Source organism: Artemia sp. Qi Xiang Cuo, chromosome 7 (assembly GCF_049724085.1).
Source record: "Artemia sp. Qi Xiang Cuo chromosome 7, ASM4972408v1, whole genome shotgun sequence".
Taxonomy (NCBI): domain Eukaryota; kingdom Metazoa; phylum Arthropoda; class Branchiopoda; order Anostraca; family Artemiidae; genus Artemia; species Artemia sp. Qi Xiang Cuo.
In genome coordinates this window covers 12,186,917-12,208,907 of record NC_142800.1, presented here as the reverse complement: position 1 = coordinate 12,208,907, position 21,991 = coordinate 12,186,917, and the positions used below count along the sequence as shown (strand labels likewise).

Genomic DNA, 21,991 nt, shown 5'->3' with positions numbered 1-21,991 from the left:
CCACACAGTACAGCATGTAACACATTTCTCGAAAGTACAGTAGAAAAATCCAGAAAAAACATTTTTTTTTTTTGAAAAATCCAGCTTATTTCCTGCTTGAAATTTTCGATCCGACATCCTACCGAGTTTATAAGAAGAAAATCATCATAAAATGGCAAAGATCTCTCATTTTAGATCAGAATTATTTGAAAAAAACTACGTTTTCTAAAGAGTTAAAGAGGCTGAGTTACAAGGTCGAACCTTAAAACGTACAGGGATTAGGAGGCATAGTTGGGGGCTGCCGCCCCCAAACCCCCACTTTCGCAGCCTTTAAATCAAAAAAAAATAAGTTTTTTAAACTGAAAGTAAGGAGCGACATTAAAACTTAAAACAAACAGAAATTATTCCGTATATGAAAGGGGCTGTGCCCTCCTCAACGCCTCGCTCTTTACGCTAAAGTTTGACTTTCTCAAAACTCTTTTTTTTAAACAATAAAAACTTAGCGTAAAGACCGAGGCGTTGAGGAGGGCACAACCCATTTCATATACGGAATAATTTTTGTTCGTTCTAAGATTTAATGTCGCTCCTTACTTTCAGTTTAAAAAACTGTTTTTTTTATTTAAATACTGCGAAAGCGGGGGTTTGGGGGCGGCAGCCCCCCAACTATGCCTCCTAATCCCTGTACGTTTTAAGGTTCGACCTTGTAACTCAGCCTCTTTAACTCTTTAGAAAACGTAGTTTTTTTCAAATAATTTCTGCACGTTTTTGTAAAGTTTATTACTTATTATTGCTTGACTAACTGTTATATGATTGTGTATTATTCTTTTCTTTCTCGACAGGGTATTTTAAGGGTCGACCTTGTAACTCAGCCTCTTTAACTCTTTAGAAAACGTAATTTTTTTCAAATAATTTAAAAATAAACTGAGTTTCTTTTTAAAAATTTAAATTCTGTATATAAAAAATTTTCTCTAACGGTGAATCGAACCCGGGTTTTCCGCCTGACAGTCAGGAGTCTCGACCGCTGCACTAAAGAGACACAATTGTAATTGTTTTTTAGTAAGGGGAATCTATTTTTGAAGCAAGCAAAACTTGATATTTGGTTTTTGGAAAACAGGGAAGGAGTGATCAGATTGAGATGAAATTTCGAGGATAAGCTCCCAGGCCCCAGGAAAGCTTATCCTCTAAATTTCAGCCCGATCAGACAACGTTAAAGGGGGGTCGTGGTGGGAAAAATTAACATGGGCTATTATAGGAAAACGAGGTTTTTCGTAAATGTAAATTCGGGGGATATTTTTTTCGGTCTGAAAATATCAAAAGACCCTAACAGGTCAAATTCTGCTTCGAATGAGTCCTCATTCACCCGGATCCGTTGCCAACTGGGGCCTGTGGGCGTGGCTAAGAAAAAAAAAGACATGAATTTTAAGTGGCTATATTTGGTTTTTTGAAAACAGGGAAGGAGTGATCGGATTGAGCTAAAATTTCGACAATAAGCTCCCAGGCCCTAGGAAAGCTTAGCCTCTAAATTTAAGCCCAATAGGACAACGTTAACGGGGGGCTGTGGTGGCAGGGTCGAAACTTCTGGCCCAGTGTACCCCATGAGGATAAAGTTGGAGGAGGATGAAGTTTTGCAAGTTTCTTAGTTTGAGCTTGGGCTACAAAATGCGATTACCGCCGTCTCTCTGCGACCTCTAGGACCTGAAATCGCTTAACATTGTGGTGGGTCGCCTCTTTATAGAGGCACAAGTGTGCCTCCTTGATAAAGCTAAAACTGATTTGTCAGCCATAGCTTTATTTTTGTCATAAGGGAGGGGGAATAATCTACTTTCCTTTCTGGAGGGGGAAGGGATGGATTGTATTCTATAGAAACTTAGCGTTATCATCGTTTTTTAATGGTTTTTCTAAAGAGGTCATGAGTTTTCTGGGGAAGGACGGGAATGCCTCCCCTGCTGGATAGGCTATATTATTGGCAAATATGCATAATGCTGTTTCTATTTGCTATAAAAAAAATAGTTTTGTGCAGATTCTACGGACCATGCACAAACACATGAGGATTGAAAGAATTCCTGAAATATTTTGCGGACCAGCCAAATTTCGGGTCCCAAGCCATAATGGGCTCTTTGACCCCTTCGGTGTGGCTTTGGCACAAATATTCACGAGTATGCACGCAAGTCGCACCGACAGTGCTGTTCAGCTGTCGACCGAAAGGTCAACAGCTGGCAGACTAACAGGTTTCAACAAGTCTAATTAATGTTGGCCAGCAACAGCGTTCATACCGCCCAAAAATTCTTCAAAGATAAGCCGTAAAATCTTATACGTTTGCATTCTTCCATCTATAAATGATTTTATTTATATTGATGAATTTCGTGAATTCATCTGAATGCTCTTAATTATCATTTCGTCCATGGATTGTGTTTTATTAATGCACTGCGACTTAAAAGGTCAAGGTGTAATTTAAAATCAGTATGAGATCACGAAAAAATTCACTAGCTGAAAAATAAATTACTTTGCTATATTAATCAATTACAATAAGCTAATTTTGGGGAAAGAAATATATTTCCAAACTCGACATTTCCCAAGCATCTTACTCTGTCACCCATTCTCGTGCTATTCATTCTCGTTTTCGTAATGGCGTGATCGGTTGGCTACTAATTGACCGGTTCCTTGACATCAGCCAACTATCTCATTCCAATGATATTGTTTTGTTAGTGAAATATTTTGAATAATTTCAAACTACCGTTAATGTTTTCCAATCCAGTGTTTCAGATATAGGTCTTTCCTTAGAGGCTTCGAAAACCGAATTCGCGCCATTTAATCCAAAATTTGGAGCAAGTGAGTCTCTTCTGGTCGGGTCATCTTCATCGCATCTACGGATACGTTAAAGTGTCTGGGACTACCTTTTAGTGCGTCTATAAAGAATACCCTAACTATTCACGCTATCAAGGAAAAACTTGGTGAGAGGTATGATATGGTATAACGGAAGACTTATGGTATGCTTGCCAAAATAAAAGGGCAATTTGATGAAAATTGCCTAGGAAGGCTCTACAATGTAATGTTTGCCCCCCCATATATTTCTATTATGCTGGTTTGGAAGTTTCGTAACATGACTGAACGCCATATAATTCGTAGACAGTTTTTCAGATATTATAAGCTTTTTTTTCCTACCCCTTTAGATCATACCCCTTTGGATCAGGAATACTACTCCTTTGTATCTAAGAAATACAGAGTGCAAACAAACGAACGGTACTTTCCCATTATATGGGCCTCTAGGGTTAACAGCTGTAGAGTAGGCAATGATAGCGTGGTTTGCATTGCGTATACGATATTAAACTGTGTTTTTAGGGTTTAGGGGAGGGGGGAAGGTACCTAGGTTAGGTTACGTATTTAATATATGCTATGCTTTACCCAGAGCCCCCAAATGTGCATATATATAGCCCAAATTTGTTTCTAAACTATTATATATTCATCTTATTTTATTTTATTTCATTAGGATTAACCAAACTTGACTTTTTAGAAAAGCCCATATAATGGGAAAGCACCAAACGAACTTACCATAAGATTTCAAAAGAGGAAGAGAACGTTTTGTTGATTTTACCCTGAATTGCATCGATGTTTAAATAGTATTGGTGTTCATCAGAGGTTTTATTGATTTTCTAACTTCCTAGCTGTACTTCTGTTTGAATGACTTGTAAGTTACTTTTTGTTGTCTTTTACTTCCTATATTGTATTTTTGTTTGTGTCTTTTTCTGTATTATCTTTTTTTTCTTAATTTACTTCTCTATAACACTGTTTATAATGTTTGTAAAGAGCGTAGAAATAAATTATTACTATCATCATTAGTTTGAAACAAAGAGTGCGTTGAAAAAATATACATTCAACATGTTTTGTTTCATTTTAAACATAATTTTCTCTTGCCACAATATTCTTGCTAATGGGAGGCAGGCCTGAATTGATGTTAAAGATCCGACGTTAAAGACGTTAAATATCTGACGAAAGACGTTAAATATCTTTGTTAAAGTTGCTTTTTCCGTAAGTTTTGTCTTCACGGACTCAAAAATTTTATTTTTTTTTTCTGAGGGACCTTGGGATTGTGACATTCTTTAGATCCTAACATACTAAAATTATATATATTTTTTCTATTATCTTCGTTTTCTTTTGTTGGAGCTAAATACCCAAAAAGTATTTGTAGGTGGATGTGGTCGTTCCCCAAGTTTGAAAATACTCTTGGCAAAATTGTGCTTTTTAATTTCGTATAAGAATTTGTAAAAGTAAATCTTCAACGGTTCAACTCCCTTCTTTTAAATTCGGTTCTACCCGAAATTCACAACAACGAAAAAGCCCGTCTTTTCGCCCCAATAATCTTTTCACAGCTAGATGATTAGAACTGAATTAAAAATTGTTATTGTATGTCCAGCTTGGGACTGCTCTTATTTTGTACGAATGTTCTGTCCCTGTTATGTCTAAACAGTGGCGTAATATCATCAAAATCCTGGCGGGGGGGGGGGGTGGTTGAAGTCAATTTTCCAAATCAAACGACAATGACAATGAAAACTAAAAAACGAGTCATATATTACCATAAAGGCAAAGATATATTAAAGAAAACTGACCTGTTTCTCTGGATATTTGAATTATACAGGCTTATTTTAGTTTGGACAAGTTTTTGCAGAAACTAAATATCAGCAGGGGGGGGGGAAGGAGCAAACTTGGGTCTGGAGAAGGCAGTTGTCCCCCCCCTGCCCCATAGTAAATTACGCCTCTGCGGCTAAGGGTCGTATCAAAAATTTTCAGAATTATGAAACATGGCTAAAAAGTTTGCTGAGCTGTATTCAAAGGGAGGATCAACAGGGGTATGTATGTTCCATTACACTTGAATCGCCTTGATCTACAATTATCCCGCTGATCTTCCCTCTGAGAACAGCTTTGGACGCGATTTTTGGCAATTATCTCACATTTGTGAAAATGTTAGATATAACTAGGTGAAGCAATGACGATTTTTTTTTTATTTGAGAAGATTCAACAAAATTGAGCCGCGTTTGAATTAGTATTTATGTCGATCTGACCAGAAATTATGTCGCCTTATTTGATTTTCTGTCGGAACAGTGGATGCTTGTAAAATGAGGACACCATATCGACTTTTTGTCGTTTTTTTAGTGACATCGATAAGATGTCCTTTGTTTTACTTGCCGAAATAAGATGTCCTTTGTTTTACTTGCCGAAATTAAAATTGTTAACTAAACCGGCAAATTTACTTGCCGACTTAAGATGTCCTTTGTGTTACTTGCCGACATAAAAATTGTAAACTATACTGGCAAATTCAAAATCAAAAGTGAGTTGGGGACATTTATTTAAAAAAGGAAAAAAAAATCAGGGTTTGTTAGTGTTTCAAGAATGGAAAGGAACCTCAGGGTTAATTAGTTAACTAAAGAAAAGCTGACAGTTGATTAATTCAGTATTTAATAATCAAGTAATTTTTATTGTCATAATACCGCACAGGTAGCAGCGATTAGTGTTTCAAGAATTGAAAGGAACCTCAGGGTTAATTAGTTAACTAAAGAAAAGCTGACAGTTGATTAATTCAGTATTTAATAATCAAGTAATTTTTATTGTCATAATACCGCACAGGTAGCAGCGATTAGTGTTTCAAGAATTGAAAGGAACCTCAGGGTTAATTAGTTAACTAAAGAAAAACTGACAGTTAATTAATTCAGTATTTAATAATCAAGTAATTTTTATTGTCATAATACCGCACAGGTAGCAGCGATATCACACAACAGACACAAATCAAAAGTTAAAGAGCAAAATGTTGAAATAATATCGATAGCCTGTCGACCATGTAATGCTAACAAAGAAAATGGAAAGCTATTTAAGAGATGGGGCTTTGAGGATTAACATTAAAAACTACTAATGCTACATTTTATTTGGAAAATTAGAAACTTTCAAAGAAAATTATATATTCGACATGATATGCCTACAATACAACTAAAGTCCGAATTTCTCTATAAGTGATGGTTCATTAGTATTTTTTTTTCAGAAAATACTGGATTCACAATAGCACCAAACAGGCTAAGGTTAACTAGGTAAAGTCTTGATAGGCTAAACAGACTAATTTACTTTAAGCTGGTAGGCCAACTGGGGACAAAATTCTTCATTCTTTACCTCCCTTGCCTTTTGTAGTACCTAAAAAGGCAAGCATCCACCAGTTTTGGCTAAAAAAAGCCACCAAACGCTAGATGGCACTGGTGGCTTGTCTATTTGACAACAGTTGCACTCTCGACTCTAATAGGTGTCTCATACTCTTTGATTGCTAACTGAAACACATCCCTGGAGGCCAGGATTGCTCCAGCACACCATATAAATTCGACAATAAAAATTAAAATAAAAATAAAATTTTCCATTAAACTCACATGTTCGAATTCCATATCATCGGGTATAAATCTTAAGTCAAGCTTCGTTGCGGAAGACTCATACTCCATTCCATCACATTCTTCATATACCTAAAAGAAATCTATCGATAAACAAATAAAAAGACGTTAAAAATAATAAGAAAAAATAGCCAAAATCAAATATAGTAATTCTACTAAAACATAGGTACACTGAAACTTCAAATATATTAAAACTTTAAATATACTAAACCTTTAAATATATTGAGATTTTCTAAGTCCAGACAGGGGAGCAAATATTCTAATGTGTGAATTGTTGCAGTCAACATTACTTTAGTAATAGGAAATAGTAAAATCTAGCAGCCAAAAATAAAATTAAGGGATATAAAAAATATTCAGATAAAAATAATTAATAAAAACAATAGAATAAATGATATAGTTTGAATCTTATATTCCTATCTCGCAAGGTTATCAGTGATGCATACATTTATTTCAGCTCTAGTCAATACAATCAAACAAAATAGGGCAAAAAGCAGAGGAAAGAAAGAGAAAATCAAAATCTAAAAAAAGATAAAAGGATAAAAAAAATATAGCATAAAATAAGGGTGATCATAAAAAAATTTACGATAAATAGTATCCACGTTTCGACCTAAGTTGAAAATTTTGTCTTCTCTTTTCCTTATTTTATTCTTTCTCTTTTCCTTCTTTATTTGATTCTTTTCCTTCTTTATTTGATTGTTTTTTGTTTTGCTTTTTTTGTTATTTCTGTTACTTATTGCCGTTAAAACAGTCCTAAAAGTAGTCCCGAAACAACCGATTGCTATTTGCTGCTTTGTTATTATGTTATATATTTTTATGCTCTTTTCCTTATTTGTTTAATTGTTTCTTTTTGTTTGTTACTTATAATTATTTGTGCAACGCTTTGAAAACAGGTCCCAAAATACCCGACTGACAATCTTTGGTACTCTTTATATACATATTGTATATATATATATATATATATATATATTAAAATATTTTTGATATTTTGTTATAATAACAGTGGAATTTTTTTTTTGTTATAATCTCAATTATTTGTTATTTATTATAATCTTTAGCTTCTTTATTTGATTTTTTTCTTTCTGTTGGTTATTTATGTGTGTTTTGCATTGAAAACAGTCCCAGAACATCAGTTTTTTTTTCATCTTACCAATTAGTTCCTTACTGCAAATTCTCAAGGGTCAAAAATACGATATTAATTGTGCCATATTTTTAACGTTATCTATCATATTTAAATCATGCAAAATGAATACTACTCTTTATTACTAAGGCCATAAGGGTCTATATTCAATAGACTATGCTCTGAGTGATTTTACTCTGCAAAGCAGGGTAAATTACCTCAAGGGTAGCCACTACTCAAGGAAGAAGACCTTAGGACAGGCAGGCTTGAACCAGACTCCTCACAGTTTCCATATGTGGCTTATATGGCCTACATACGTTGTAAGTATTCCTAGATCGTCAGTTGTTATATTTCCAATAGCGCTGGAGACAGTAGTTAAAATAAAAAAATGAATTATATAAAAAAATTAAAGGAAAATAAAAACAAATTGAAAAGACTGGAAGAAATCAAAATAAACATTTCTGGCAAGTAGCTTTTACCAAGCGTAAGCAAAATTAGGTAAATGAATTAGGGGGTAATATTGCGTTAACTTAATTTTGTAAGGTAGGGAGTATTCATAATTAACTTTGTTTACATTCAAGGCAGGCCGTATCTAGAGGGGACTGGGGGAGGGGGTCAGAGTTTTAACAACCTCGCCCCCCTCCCCGAAATATTTTTCCGACTCGTAAAAACGTAATAAGATGCATATAAAGAAATTTTTGATGCGTTTTTTTAATTTTTTCTTTTGTAAAACCCCCGCCGAAAAAAAACCCTGCGCTAGAACAGAAATCCTGGATTATATAATCCACTGCAATTCCATGTCTTGTAATCGGTCTAGAGAGGGATGCATATACTTTTGATATCTCTCCTCCTAATTTCTGCATACATACTCAAATAGAAGAATATACCACAATCTCCCCCCTCCCCCTAATTTCTGAATACATACTCAATTAGAAGCATATACCGCAATATCAGAATGAGATTCACTACCTTGCTGGCAGTTTCCACCGAATCGAATACAGCCACAGCGTAATAGTATTTTAGCCGGTTCAACTGATACTGACGCAGCTTCTCCGTTTGATAGTCAGATTCATCATCCTCTTCATCACTTATATCAAGCGCTTTTGATTCAACTATTTCTTTGGGTCCTCTTATCTCATCCTCTTTCATTCTTTCCAGGCCAAATTTGGATGGGTAAATCTGAAGTTAAAATTATAATTTTAAGTAAACATGGAACTGTGAACGCAGTCACCATAGCCAAAAGGTGTATATCAAACAATTATGGCAACGAACTGTAAGTAAGGAGTGATGCGCTGAATAGCAACCGAAACTCTAAGAAACGGAGTCTTGATAACAATAGATAAATCAAAAGAATCGAATTTTGAAGCTTATTTAAAATACAAAAAATTCATCAAGCTTAATGTTACCCATCAAAAGTTACAAGCCTGAGAAAATTTGCCGAATTTTTGAAAGGGGGGAGGGGGGTAACGCTCCGAAATAGCAAGTGAACTTACTGAAAATCATACCAGCATATCAGAGAACCCTACTGTAGAGGATTCAAGTTTCTATCTATAAAAACGTGGAATTTTTGCATTTTTTCCAGAAGAAATTTTTTTTCCCCAGGGGTGATCATATCGAACCAGTGATTCTAGAAGATCGGAAGACGGCTCATTTGATCGGAAACTAGTGTCAAAGTAACAAAATAAAGAAAGTATCAAAGTAAACCAAGTAACAATAAGCGACTGGCATAACTTACGACCTTTGCCCCGTAAATCAAAAAAGCCCCTCAAATCAGTAAGCCAAAGTATCAAAGTGTCAAAGTAGCAATAAACAACTTGCTAAAAGTTCTAGTGCCATATTTAAGTGACCAAAAGTATTCGAGCGCAAATAGCCCCCCTTTTTCTCCTCAAAAATATGTTTTCTATCTGGGAATCAACAACCCTGAAGAAAATGGCTATCTCAAAATTTTTATTGAATGTGTTTTGGGGAATGAGGGGTGTGGGGGGGGCTAGTTGCCCTCCAATCACTTTCGACTATTAAAAAGGGCACTAGCCCTTTGAGTTTCCGGTCAAATAAGCTTTTATTGAAGTTTCTATGACAACGCCTTCTTTAAAAATCTTATATACCCCCAGGGCATAACTTAAAACCCTTGCCGTGAGGGATGTGGGGGAGTGTCCTCCTTAAAAACATATTTTCTATCTGGAAATCAACTACGCTGAACAAAATGGCTATCTCAAAATTTTGATTGGATGTGTTTAAGGGAATGAAGGGCGTGGGGGTGGGGGCTAGTTGCCCTCCAATCACTTTCGACTATTAAAAAGGGTACTAGCCTTTTGAATTTCCAATCGAATGAGCCTGTTTTGAAGTTTCTAAGACATCGTCTCCTATAAAAACCTTGTATGTCCCCAAGGCATAACCTAAAACCCTTGCCCTGAGGGTTGTGAGGGAGTATCCCCCTCAAAAATATATTTTCTATCTGGAAAACAACTACGCTGAACAAAATGGCTATCTCAAAATTTTGATTGGATATGTTTGGGGGACTGAGGGGCGTGGGGGGGGGGGCTAGTTGCCCTCCAATCACTTTCGACTATTAAAAAGGTTACGAGACCTTCGAATTTCCAATCGAATGAGCCTGTTTTGAATTTTCTACGACAACACCTTCTATAAAAACCTTAAATTCCCCCACGGCGCAACTTAAAACCCTTGCCCTGAGGGTTGTGGGGGAGTGTCCTCCTCAAAAGCATATTTTCTATCTGGAAATCATCTAAAGAAAGAAAAACGAGCAAAAATGGGTTTTTTAATTTTTTGGATTTTGTGAAAATCGCGGATATTGGCGAATAACTCGCTTTTACGGTTGTTAGGTATTTGGTTTTAATTCTTTTAATTTTTGGCTTCTATTGAATTTTATTCACCTTTAAGTTTTTGGTTTTTTCTTTGGTTTTTTGGTTCTTTTCACATTGACTTTCCGCGTTTGTTTTTTGTTGTTTTTTCTTCGGCACTAGTTGCCCTCCAATCACTTTCGACTATTAAAAAGGGTACTAGCCACTCCAATTTCCAATCGAATGAGCCCTTTTCGAAGTTTCTACAACGACTCCTTCGATACGAAGTGCCCGGGTATGAAAAAAAACAAAAAACACATTGTGGCCACATCGTTCTTTACTTAGGCAGTGCTAGCGCTCTGCCTATGATAGCATTGGTTATTGGGAAGGGTACAGACATTTTTTTTGGGGGGGGGAGGGGGTACGTAGGAATATTTTTCCATCGAGAAATTTTCGTGGGGGAAGGGAATTTTCCATGGAGGGGGCCGAATTTCCCGGCATTATTTATAAATGATCAGAAATTAAATAAAAAAACAACTCTTTTCAACTGAAAGTAGGGAGCAGCAACTTAAATACGAACAGAAATTATTACATATATGAGAGGGGTTTCCCCTTCTTAATACCTCACTCTTTACGGTAAAGTTTTTTTTAGAACTTAAAAAAAATTATTATTCTAATTAAACGATCCTTGTGTTTAAGAAATCATTCTTAAATAACTGGAACAAAGAGTCGCACTTTACCGTAAGGAGCGAGGTATTAAGAAGGGAACAACCCCCCTCATATACGTAACAATTTCTGCTCTTTTTAAGTTTTAATATCGCTCCTTACTTTCAGTTAAAAAAAATTTATTTTATTTAATAACACATATTTCCAACTGGCCTACAATTTTGAAAAAGAAGTTGAGTATTAGTCTTGCGTTAAAATTATTAAACTTTATTTTAATTATTTATTTTATTCAATTATTTATTTTATTTAATTATTTATTTTATTTTAATTATTATTAAAATTATTAAGTCTTGCGAGACTAATAAAAGTATTAGTCTCTTGATAATGGTAATGTGCGTTAGAAACAGTGTTGACATTTTTAAATAATTAATTTACTCAACCAATCAATTCGTTTTTATTAAACAGTACTTAATAAACGATCAAATGATTAAAACAGATATGTAATTGCAAAAATTACAATTATTTCACAACTTGTTAAAATGCCTCTAAATTTCTTGTGTAAAGGTTAAGTGTTCTCACTGTGTTCTGTACTTTAAACAGACATCATACATGAAAACATTTTGGGTAGAAAATAAATAAAGAGGAACACAAGCACAAGATTTATCAGTTACCAAAATATTGTTTAGTTGGGCATCTGTATGATATATCTTTTGTCTGCGGTTTTCACTTTCAATTTACCTATCAATTAAAGCTCTATTAAAAGGTTATTATATAGCAAATTTAGAGCTGATAGACTTTCCACACAATTATATGTCTTGAATGCAGCGAACTCTCCCTCACCAGCTTTACTTAACCTGCAAGAATCTACATTTTAAAGCAGCGACAGTAAGCAAGACCCCGAACTATAAGTTCGGGGTCTTGTAGGAGCTAAATATTATATCTGTACATATTTGTGCACTTTTATTAGTACTGTTACTAACTAGTAATCTAGCTAATTGTTGACATGACAGAGCTTTTGATAAAGCTTTAATCGATAACTAGTTTGAAGTGACAGCAATCAGGAAGTGATGACTAAACAGGAGACAAAAAATGAATTAAATCGTTTAAGAATAGGCAGTAGCAGAGTATAATAGCAGATACAATTAAAATGAAAGTGAATATAAAAATTGGTAAACTTAGGTAAATTTAGGTAGAAGACTAAAAAATAACCTACCATCCATATTTTACAAACGGTGAAAAATAGCTGAAACAAAACGGATCTATTCATCGCTTTACTAAAAAATTACGATCCAAACAAATATCATATATATTCATGTAAATTTCAAGTGAAGCTATAATTTTAACTTTTGATTCAATTTAAAAAACAAATTGACTAATTTACCTCTTGTAAACTTATGCCAAGTTATCCATATAGTTGCTTATTATCTATTATTGTCCTAAATTTAGGCAAATTTGAGGTAAATTGTGCTAAAATTTAGGTAAACTAAACTTAGTTAAGACTTTGGTAAATATAAAAAGTGGTAAATTTAGAGCAGCAAGACTCTAACTATAAACTAGCTACGACGACAGTTCATTTTAACCCATCTTCTGAATTAAACGCTATATGGACCTTTTTTATATATAGCTGAATTCAGAGTAAATTCAATTTTGAGAGGCGTCACTAGAAAAGAGTCTAACTTGTATTATGAAATGTTCAAAGCTAAGAATCTTAAAAAAATCTTAAAAGCGAACAGAACAGAATTTTTTTGGAATTTGAGGAATGTTTTTGCGGTCCCAACTGATCAGACTTTTTTTTTTGTGTGTTTGTATGTTGCCCTTCAACGATCCCTTGCCAATTATTTGTGAAAAAATTCTGAGATATCCCGAAATTATGGATGGAATCCTAAAATAAAATAAAGATCTGAAAAAGCATTTAAATGCTCTAAACGAATGTGAAAGTAAAACCCAACAGCAGTCTAATTACCTCTAACAAAAAAAAACTTAAACTAAATTAATGTCATTTTTTAAATGTAAAGACAAAATCAAAAAAAGCAACCAGTAAAAAAAAACGAAATTTCTTTTGTTAGATTATTCGCCAACCATTGTCGGCAATATTTTGTATATAAGCTCGTGGAAACACACTTGCTGGTAATAAAAAAAAGTAAACAAAAGTTCATAGCAATTTTGATTACGACAGCTGAAATAACCCTTCAGTTTACAGAAGCCTTTGTGATAAGAAGAAACGAAAAAAATTTAAGAAAATGAATTCGAAAACAAACTTGGAACAAATAATTTTAATTTTTCCTAGTAAGCAATGACATGTCTGTGCACACCAATGGAACAAAATAAGGGGAGGAGGTTATATTTTCCTACCTCTAAGCATTATCCTATCAGCAATAAGGCAATAGAATCCCTTGTCCTCACAACTAGACCTTTCCCTACTTGCTCACAACTTTGATGGTCCTACACTATACAGGGTGTCCACAAAGTCTGGATACAAACAAATTTTGATATTTTATTTATTTATGTTATTTTTCATTCCCAGATCAAATGATGACTCTATCTAAAGGATTGAATTGGTACTCTTGAGTGGTGGGGAAAATTTGCGGGGGTTGAAAATTTCCAGAGGAAATTTTACACTGGAGGAATTCGCCAAAATTCCTATACGAAATTCTTTTTATTTCTCTTACTTTCTCTTTGCCGACGCAATTTTACATGTGGGAATGTTAAGGATAATTGTCTAGGGAAAAGTTTCACCGGGTTGGACATTTTATATGTGAGGAACATTCCATGGAGGGATTTTGCGTGGAGGGATGCAATTTCCCATGGAGAGAAACTGGATATCCTGGCCTTAATTGAAAAACTATCAGAAATTAAATTTAAAAGAAGTTTTTACAACTGAAAGTAAGGAAGAACATTAAAACGAACAGAAATTCTAATGTATATACTGGGGTTTGCCCACTCCGCAATACCTTGATATTTACGCTAAAGCTTGATTTTCGTCCCAATTCTCTAAGAACGACTCCTGAAACACAAGCGCCGTTTGATTAGAACAATAAGAATATTTTTTAAAAGAATTATAATACTAGGAGGGTGCTACCCCTTTCATATGTAGAATAATTTCTGTTCATTCTGATGTTGCTCCTTACTTTCAGCTGAAAAACTTGTTTTTAAATTTAGTCTTCAAATAAGCATCCACTTCTAAAAAAGGGATCCTCTATAGCTTCCCCTGCAGAAACATTCTTGGCTCTATCCCCCTCACACTCCCCCTTCCTGCAGAGGAAATAAATATCTCCGGTATCTAACATACGATTTATATTACCTAGCCGGTTTCTGCACAAAATATGTCAGTTTAAAAAAATCTGCAAAAGATCCATCAAAAGGGCTAAATTTCCACTGAAACGGAGATATTATATATAGCCCTATACACTTTGTGTATAAGGCTATACAAAATTTAGGACTATACAGAATTGTGTATAGGCCTATGCAAAATTTGCGCAGACTATAGCCCTACACAAATTTTGAAGCAGAAGAAAAAGGCCAGTAGAATTGAGATTAAAGACCTTACTGTTACTGATTTAATGCTGCCGTTTCCTGATATAAATGAATTGAGGAGAACCATTAGATCAACGGCATGTATTCTATCCCAGTCCATATTACAAATGGCAAGACGCTTTGTTGATTCATCAGTCTTATCAGCCTCAGCATCTAATTCTCCCCATGGGTGTGAAACGTCTTCTTCATCTATAATTGAAGAAAAAATTCGATTATTACTCATAATTATTTTTCTTATGATCATAGCTGCACAAGGAAGAACAAGATTTAAGACTTTATTATAATGAAATCAAATGAACCCACTCGAGCTGAGTCACACACAAGTGGATTTTCCAAGAGGTTGACGCTATTACAAATGAAAGGAGAACCTAAACCAGTTTCATACCATTGTCAAGATACCAACTAGTGCCTTTCTTAGCTTAAAACCCCATCAATGACCAAGGCCATACCCGGGAGGGTAAGGGCCCCCCCTCCTTTTGACCCCCCCCCCCCAAAAAAAAAATCTTTTTCTGACTAGCAAAAACGTAACAAAATGGATATAAACAAATTTTTTATGCGTTTTTTAGGTTTCTGTTTACCCCCCCCCCCCCGAAAAAAACCCTGGGTACGGAATTGTCAATAACTGTGGAAAGGAAATATAATCAGAATTTGCAGTGGAAAAAGTAATTATAACCACGAATATCTCTACTCAATGCCCTAATCAAAACAATATTGTTAACTTTTTCAAATAAATTGTCTCCCATACATTGGTTCAATGTTGATGGTTTTTTTCCAACCTCATCATATAGAACAGATGTTTTTAACATGAGATTTTGAAATTTTGGCTATCCAGCCATTTTAATCGAAGCAGGCTAAAGGTTCAAAAGATGTACCTTCAATGGCACTAGATTATACTAAGAACCCATATAAGAAAGAAGCTTCATAGATTCATTTTAATAAAAGCAGATATATATTATCTTATTGGAAAGAAAGAAAGAGAGAGAGAGAGAGAGAGAGAGAGAGAGAGAGAGAGAGAGAGAGAGAGAGAGAGAGAGAGAGAGAGAGAGAGATAGAGAGAGAGAGAGAGAGAGAGAGAGAGAGAGAGAGAGACAGAGAGAGAGAGAGGGAGAGAGTGAAAGAGATACAGAGAGACAGAGAGAGAGACAGAGAGAGAGAGATAGAAAGAGAGAGACAGATAGAGAGACACACAGACACAGAGAGACACAAACACACACAGTCATATACAGAGAGACAAAGAGAGAGAGAGAGAGAGAGAGAGACAGATAGAGATAGAGAGAGAGAGAGAGAGAGAGAGAGAGAGAGAGAGAGAGAGAGATCACTTGCATATAAGCGAGGAGGGGGGACTTACAATCATAACCCTTATCCACTAAAAGTGTATTTTTGAAATTTTTAAGGTAACTGTTTCATCATGTTTGTACTATCAAAAACCAAAGGGTTTAACTGAAAGTTTCACAAGCAAAGGGTGGGCACTGTTTCACATTGACAAGTAAAAGAAGGAAAATCTGTACTATTATACTGTACAGCTGAGTCATGTGGCATAGAGCCTCTATAGTTATGACGGTAAGATCTTGAGATAGAGGTGCTGAACTGTTTAAGTCTTAATTATGGCAAGTCTATCTTACCTTTTACGATATATGCTCCTGCAAAATCACCCAATGAGTAAAGGCCTACTATAGGACTTTTATGAGTAAAATAAATAAAAGACGGAAATATACTTTTGGTTTTTGTACAAAAAGGATTTTCAGGTAAATACCAGTAAAATACCTTCAACAGAAGATTCATCACTATCATCTGAACTATCACTTCCCAATATTCCTTCTCCTCTTGCATAGTCTAAAGATAAGTCTTTCAACTTTTCTTTTACATCCAGCTCTTTTTCTTCTTCACTTTCATCAGAGTTGATTTCCTGCTCCTCAGAGTATTCTTCTTTGAAACCATTTAACGCTTCTGCATTTTTATCTGATTTATTTTGAGGTTTTTTACTATTGACTAAATTTTTTTCCTGATTTTTTTCAATCAACTTCTTTTCCTTTTTTCCTGATTTAGTACTGCTCAGTTCGTTTTTTCCCTTGGTAGCTGTCTGTTTCTTGTTTTTCTTATCTTCTTTGAAATCATCTTCTTTAGTTTTCTGGTCCTCCTCTTCTTCTGTATCTGAAGATTCATCACTTGAGCTCATGGCATAGTAGCGATTCAAATGATCTTCACTAGTAAGATTTATTGGCCTGCCTCTCTTGTCAACTTGGTATTTAATCTTAAACTTTGAGTCCTGAAAGGAAAAACATACAGCATATTACAATTGACTATTGGCTACAAAATGAAAAGAATATTTCAATTACAGGCTTATTAATCCCATGTATAAAAAGCCAAAATTTTAGGGTGAGAGAGTATCAACCGACTCTAGCCATTTGGATTGGGAAATTATCCTTTCCCTTACTCACATATAATTTTTCCAATCCCATAGCATTCCATTCAGAAAGCTTTACTGATTAAGAAAATCTCAGACTTTATTTTAAGGGAAGCATCTTGTTGACCTTCCCTCATGGTGATGCTATGAGCATAACTTTTACTCTTTTCCAGAGCTTCTACAGAGCTAAAGAATTTGAACCCTATAGAAATGCTGAAAGTGGGTCAAACGAACCAGGAAAAGCATAGCAAAAAAATTTCTGTTGAATCCAAACAAAAAAACAAAAAAAAAAAAAGATTAAATAAGTATGCAAAGATCCCAGTCTGTGTTTTTTTTTCATAATCTAAAATAAACCTTAGTGTATAAGTTGAACAGAAATTTTTTTTTTATTAGTAGGCTATATTCCAATATAATCCAAGATTGTTGTTCTTTACATTTGGTAACTAACATAATTAGTGCCTTTGTGGAGTATCTAGAGAACCAATTTGTTTTCTTTTTTTTAATTCCTCATGTCTCTTCTATATTTGTCCATATGTCCACAAATTGCTTTCCATCAAACAGCTATTCAAATTTTGAATGGTCAAAAAACCATGGACAATCTAATCAATCAATGAAAACGAATAAAAAAGTATGCTTACAAATAACAAATTTAATAAACATATTCTTGTTTATGGTGGATTATCCACAGCTTTTGCTTGTCATCAAGTATCGTCTTTGATTTATTCAATAGGTTTAGTGACTTTAGATATTTTGAGTTTTCCTTGACTTTTGTCTAAACCAGATCCACCTGACCTCTCTATGCAGGGGAGCTACGCTAAGCCCTGGAGTAACGTAGCTATTTCTCCTTTTCATGGGCCTGATCCTGCAAATGTCGAGAATAGTAAAACTGAAACTGCCAACTCAAAACTGCCATCCAGATCATCTACTTCTAGTGATGGCACAAAAATGTCTGTAATTTCACCCCAGTTGAGTGAACCAAATTACCACCTACCAGGCGGCGAGCACCGTCTGGCATGGGATGATTCCCAAGTAGTCCGACAACATAAGAAAAGAATGAAAAAAACGTAAGGTTAATGGCCTCAACCTATCTGTAACATCAGATGATTCAACAGCTCCAACCCCTTGTCATGAAATATCCAATCCAATGTTTGCTCCAGTAATCTCACCTGCTCAGACAAATACTAATCATCCGCCCCAATATTTAAGCCCAGAAAACACAATTGATTTTTTGAGAATTAATATTTTTAAGAAACTGAAAAAGGAATTTGGCCTACTCATTAATAGAAATGGAGAAGCTGAAGTGTTTCCAGTTATGCAGTATTTCTGACTTCTCTGCTGGATCTGAAACAGATTGGTGCCAAGGAAGTAACTTTCAATCAAAAGGAACAACCATTTAAGAAAGAAACTAGACTGGTCATTTATAACGCATTATAACTTTATATACAGACAATATTATCCAAGAAAGTCTTACTGATAGTTCCCATTCAACCTGCCTATCGGAGTCACCAAAAAGACGTAAGAAACGATAAAAATAAGCTAATAACAAGCAACTCAGTTCTTTGTGTATTTGAAGGAGAACATTCACCAGAAAAGTTATTCTTGTTTGGTGGAAGAGTCACCTTTAGACACTATGATGAAAACCCAATGCAAAGTATGCATTATTAAGTAAGGAAAGTAGGCAATGCAAAGTAGGTATGAACAACAACATGGTGACCTAGTTTGCCAGTGGGGGTCCATAGTAGAAACTGGGGCGCCCTCGCGCGGGGCCTTAAATACAGGCGGAGGAGGAAGAAGGCCCCTCAAATTTACACTCAACAGGGCCCACCGGCGTGTCCACACCTCCCGTGAGTAACGAACCTTCTCCCAGTAATGGGTTAAATTGCACGGTGACGCACAACACCATCGCGGGAGGATTCTCTATAAGAGGAAAACTGCGGCAGGCCGTAAGATCCAGATCTATGGAGAACGGCCTCTGCAAAGGGCTGCCTCGACCCTTTCGGGGTACTTGCAAGATTAGGGACCTTGCGGTCAACTCTATTCCCACTTAGGGAGTGGCGCCCCTCGAGGAAATTACAGCCTAGTAAACGACACAGCATTCGCACGGGATTCTGATTAATCGATAATTCTTCTGGGCTTTGTTTGTTTGGATGGGCATTTTCGGGCTAAAAAACCCATTCCAAGCTAATTTATCTACTGTGGGCTGCCTCCCCTTAGTAGCATGATATTTGTAGGCATGATAACATAATGAGTCAGATGTAATAGGTTTGAGACTGTCTGTGCAGGATTTCGAGAGCATTGCCAAGTGCTGAAAACCATGTTATGACTAAGATGGGCCCAGGATTGGGCAAGGCCTCCATTCATACTGGAGGTCCCAGGGACTTCTTGCTGTCCGGTTCTAAGCCTGCTTAAGCGCTTCGGTGTGGACTTGAGAAGATGTGATCCCCGCCCTGCACTGGTATCCAGGATCATTGCTTTTCCTGAGGCCAAAATAATTTCAATGATTTAAAGAACATGAAAATTGGAACTTGGAATGTTACAATGCTAAAAAATGACTATCGTATCGACATTTTGACAGACGAATTCAGGCGATTCAAACAGGACTTATTAGGAGTTTCAGAAACTCATATCCCAGGGGTAGGAAGCGTGAAATTAGGTAATATAGAATTTGTTTACTCAGGCAGGAAGGATGGGGCACCTAAACAAGGAGTAGGGCTTATGATGAATAAGGAAGTCTTGTTTAGGCGGGAAACGTATTAATAATAGAATACTAATTGCTCATTTTATGACTAAAAAGTTCAGGGTATCAGTTATAGTAGTATACGCCCCTGTAGAACCAACTGACGGAGATACTAGTGACTCAGATGAATTTTACTTACAGTTACAAGAGCAAATAGACAGGGTCCCAGGTAGAAATGAGATGTTTTTACTAGGAGATTTTAACACCAAGGTCGGTAGAAATAGGGATAGATGGTATCCTAGCCTAGTTAAACTTGGTGTAGAAAAAGAAAACAGTAATGGCTAAAGACTTTTGCAATTTTGTAGGTATAACAATTTAGTTATAACCAATATGGTGTTTGGTCATAAAATGCAAGGATCAGTACAAGATACTAGGGTATATAGGTGTGCTGTTATTGATTTTAAAAGTAAAGATCACCATCTAGTAGCGTCTAGGGTAATTTAAAGCTGAAAGTTCGGAAGGGTAACTACCTCCCGGGAAGTTACGATGTTGGTAGACTCCAGGATGACAGTTTGAGGGAAACTTTCCAGGAAGAGTTGAATACTAAACTTGAGAGTCTAAAATTTGACAATGTGGAAGATGGTTGAAATAATTTTAGAAAAACAATTTGTGAAGTTGCTGATGGTGTCTTTGGGAAGAAAGTTAGGACTGAAGCTAGGAATATTAATGAAAAAGCTTTATGTTTAATAGAGAAAAGGGGCTTGTACAAAAATTATCTGAGTGATATACCATATGAAAACAAAGTGGAGTGCAAGTGGAGTGGAGAAAACATTAAAATATGAACTAAGGAGGTGTGAAGTGGAGGCCATGGATAAAATTAATGATGATCTGGAAGATGCATCTAGATGGCATAATAGTAAAATATTCTACTAGCATGTTAATAAATTGAGAGGGAGTAGTCAATCCAGACTTGTCCCAGTTAAAGATAGGAATTGGGCCAAAATTAGTGATAAGGAAAGAGTTAAAGAGAGATGGGCAGAACATTTTGGAAATGCGCTAAACCAAGATAGAGTTGCAGTAAAAGATATATAGGAAAATGAAAAAGTTTGTGATACCTTGGATGTGAAGCAAGATTTGTTTTGTGAGGAAGAATTAGTGACAGTACTAAAAGGATTAACAAGTAATAAGGCCCCAGCTGCTGATAGTGTGGTAAATGAGTTTCTTAAATATGATGGCTATGAGGTTAGAAATAAGTTACTGAAGATTATGAACATGATTTTAAAAAAAAAGGAAGTACCTAATAATTTAGGAAACCTCTAATTAAACCACTGTATAAGAAAGGTGATAAGAGTGAGTGTGGTAGTTATCGAGGCATTAGTCTGGTCTCTGTAGATAGCAAATTACTTAGTAATATGATACTTTTTAGACTGAGAGATGCTTTAGACAAGTTATAAGAAAAGAACAGTGTGGTTTTAGAAAAGGTAGAGGGTGTGTCAACCCATTTTTCACTCTTAGGTTAATAATTGTGAAGTTCCGAGCTGTCAAACACCTTTGATCCTCAGTTTTATAGATTACTTACTTACTTACGGCGGGAACCAGACGATGAACTGTCCTGCCCGGCACCAAAGGATCTTGGGATGACTTCCGACGACCACTTGGACCTGTCAGCTACAACTTCTCTGGCGATCTTCAGCCAGTCTTTTTCCCATCTCTGACTGTGTCTCTTGAATCCTCCCCATGGTTCCAGGTCCTCCTTGAATTTTTGCCACAGGTTCTTCTTTTGTCCTCCTGGTTTACGTTTCCAGGAGGGGGCTGGTTCGCAGACAAGGACGTCTCGACATATCGTGCCTTCGGGACGGCGCAATGTGTGGCCGAGGAGCTTCAGGCGACGTCTTTTAATGATAAGCGATAGCTCTTCTGATTGGCCATAGCGACTCCTTACTTCATTATTGGAAATTATGTCCCATCTCTTAATGCGGAGGATGTAACGAAGGCAGCAGTGGTCAAACACGTCCAAAGTTTTCACATCTTCAGTCTTGATCAGCCATGTCTGGCAAGCATACAGTAGTACTACTCAAACAGTTGCACCATAGATTCTGACTTTTGGTTTGGATGAGATCTCCCGTCTGGTCCATAATGCTTTTTTCAGACTAGTAAACACTCCCCAGGCTTTTGCTATGCGGGCAGAGATATCCCTATCAACTCCGCCATCTGGTGTTATGATAGAGCCAAGATACTTGAATTCCTCAACGCTTTCTATTGGCTCACCGTCGAGGGTAACTTGGCAAGGAGTAGGTTGGTTGAGAGCCAATACTTTAGTCTTTGCGCTGCTGATGGCCAGTCCGATGCGCTTTGAGACCTCATAGGTATCGTTGATCATGCCTTGTAAGCTGTTGG

General features: G+C 36.0%; 1 protein-coding gene across 1 annotated transcript in view; it reads right to left on the bottom strand.

Annotated features, from left to right (window-relative positions):
• The window catches only part of LOC148949957 (ESF1 homolog), a 66,226-nt gene that overhangs the window by 33,122 nt on the left and 11,113 nt on the right, over positions 1–21,991 (bottom strand). The window contains exons 2-5 of the mRNA XM_089092026.1: positions 16,278–16,779; positions 14,527–14,702; positions 8,485–8,694; positions 6,381–6,470 (exon numbers count right to left, since the gene is read on the bottom strand). Coding sequence (XP_088948152.1) covers positions 6,381–6,470; positions 8,485–8,694; positions 14,527–14,702; positions 16,278–16,779 — 978 coding nt within the window. The remainder of the gene's footprint in view (positions 1–6,380; positions 6,471–8,484; positions 8,695–14,526; positions 14,703–16,277; positions 16,780–21,991) is intronic.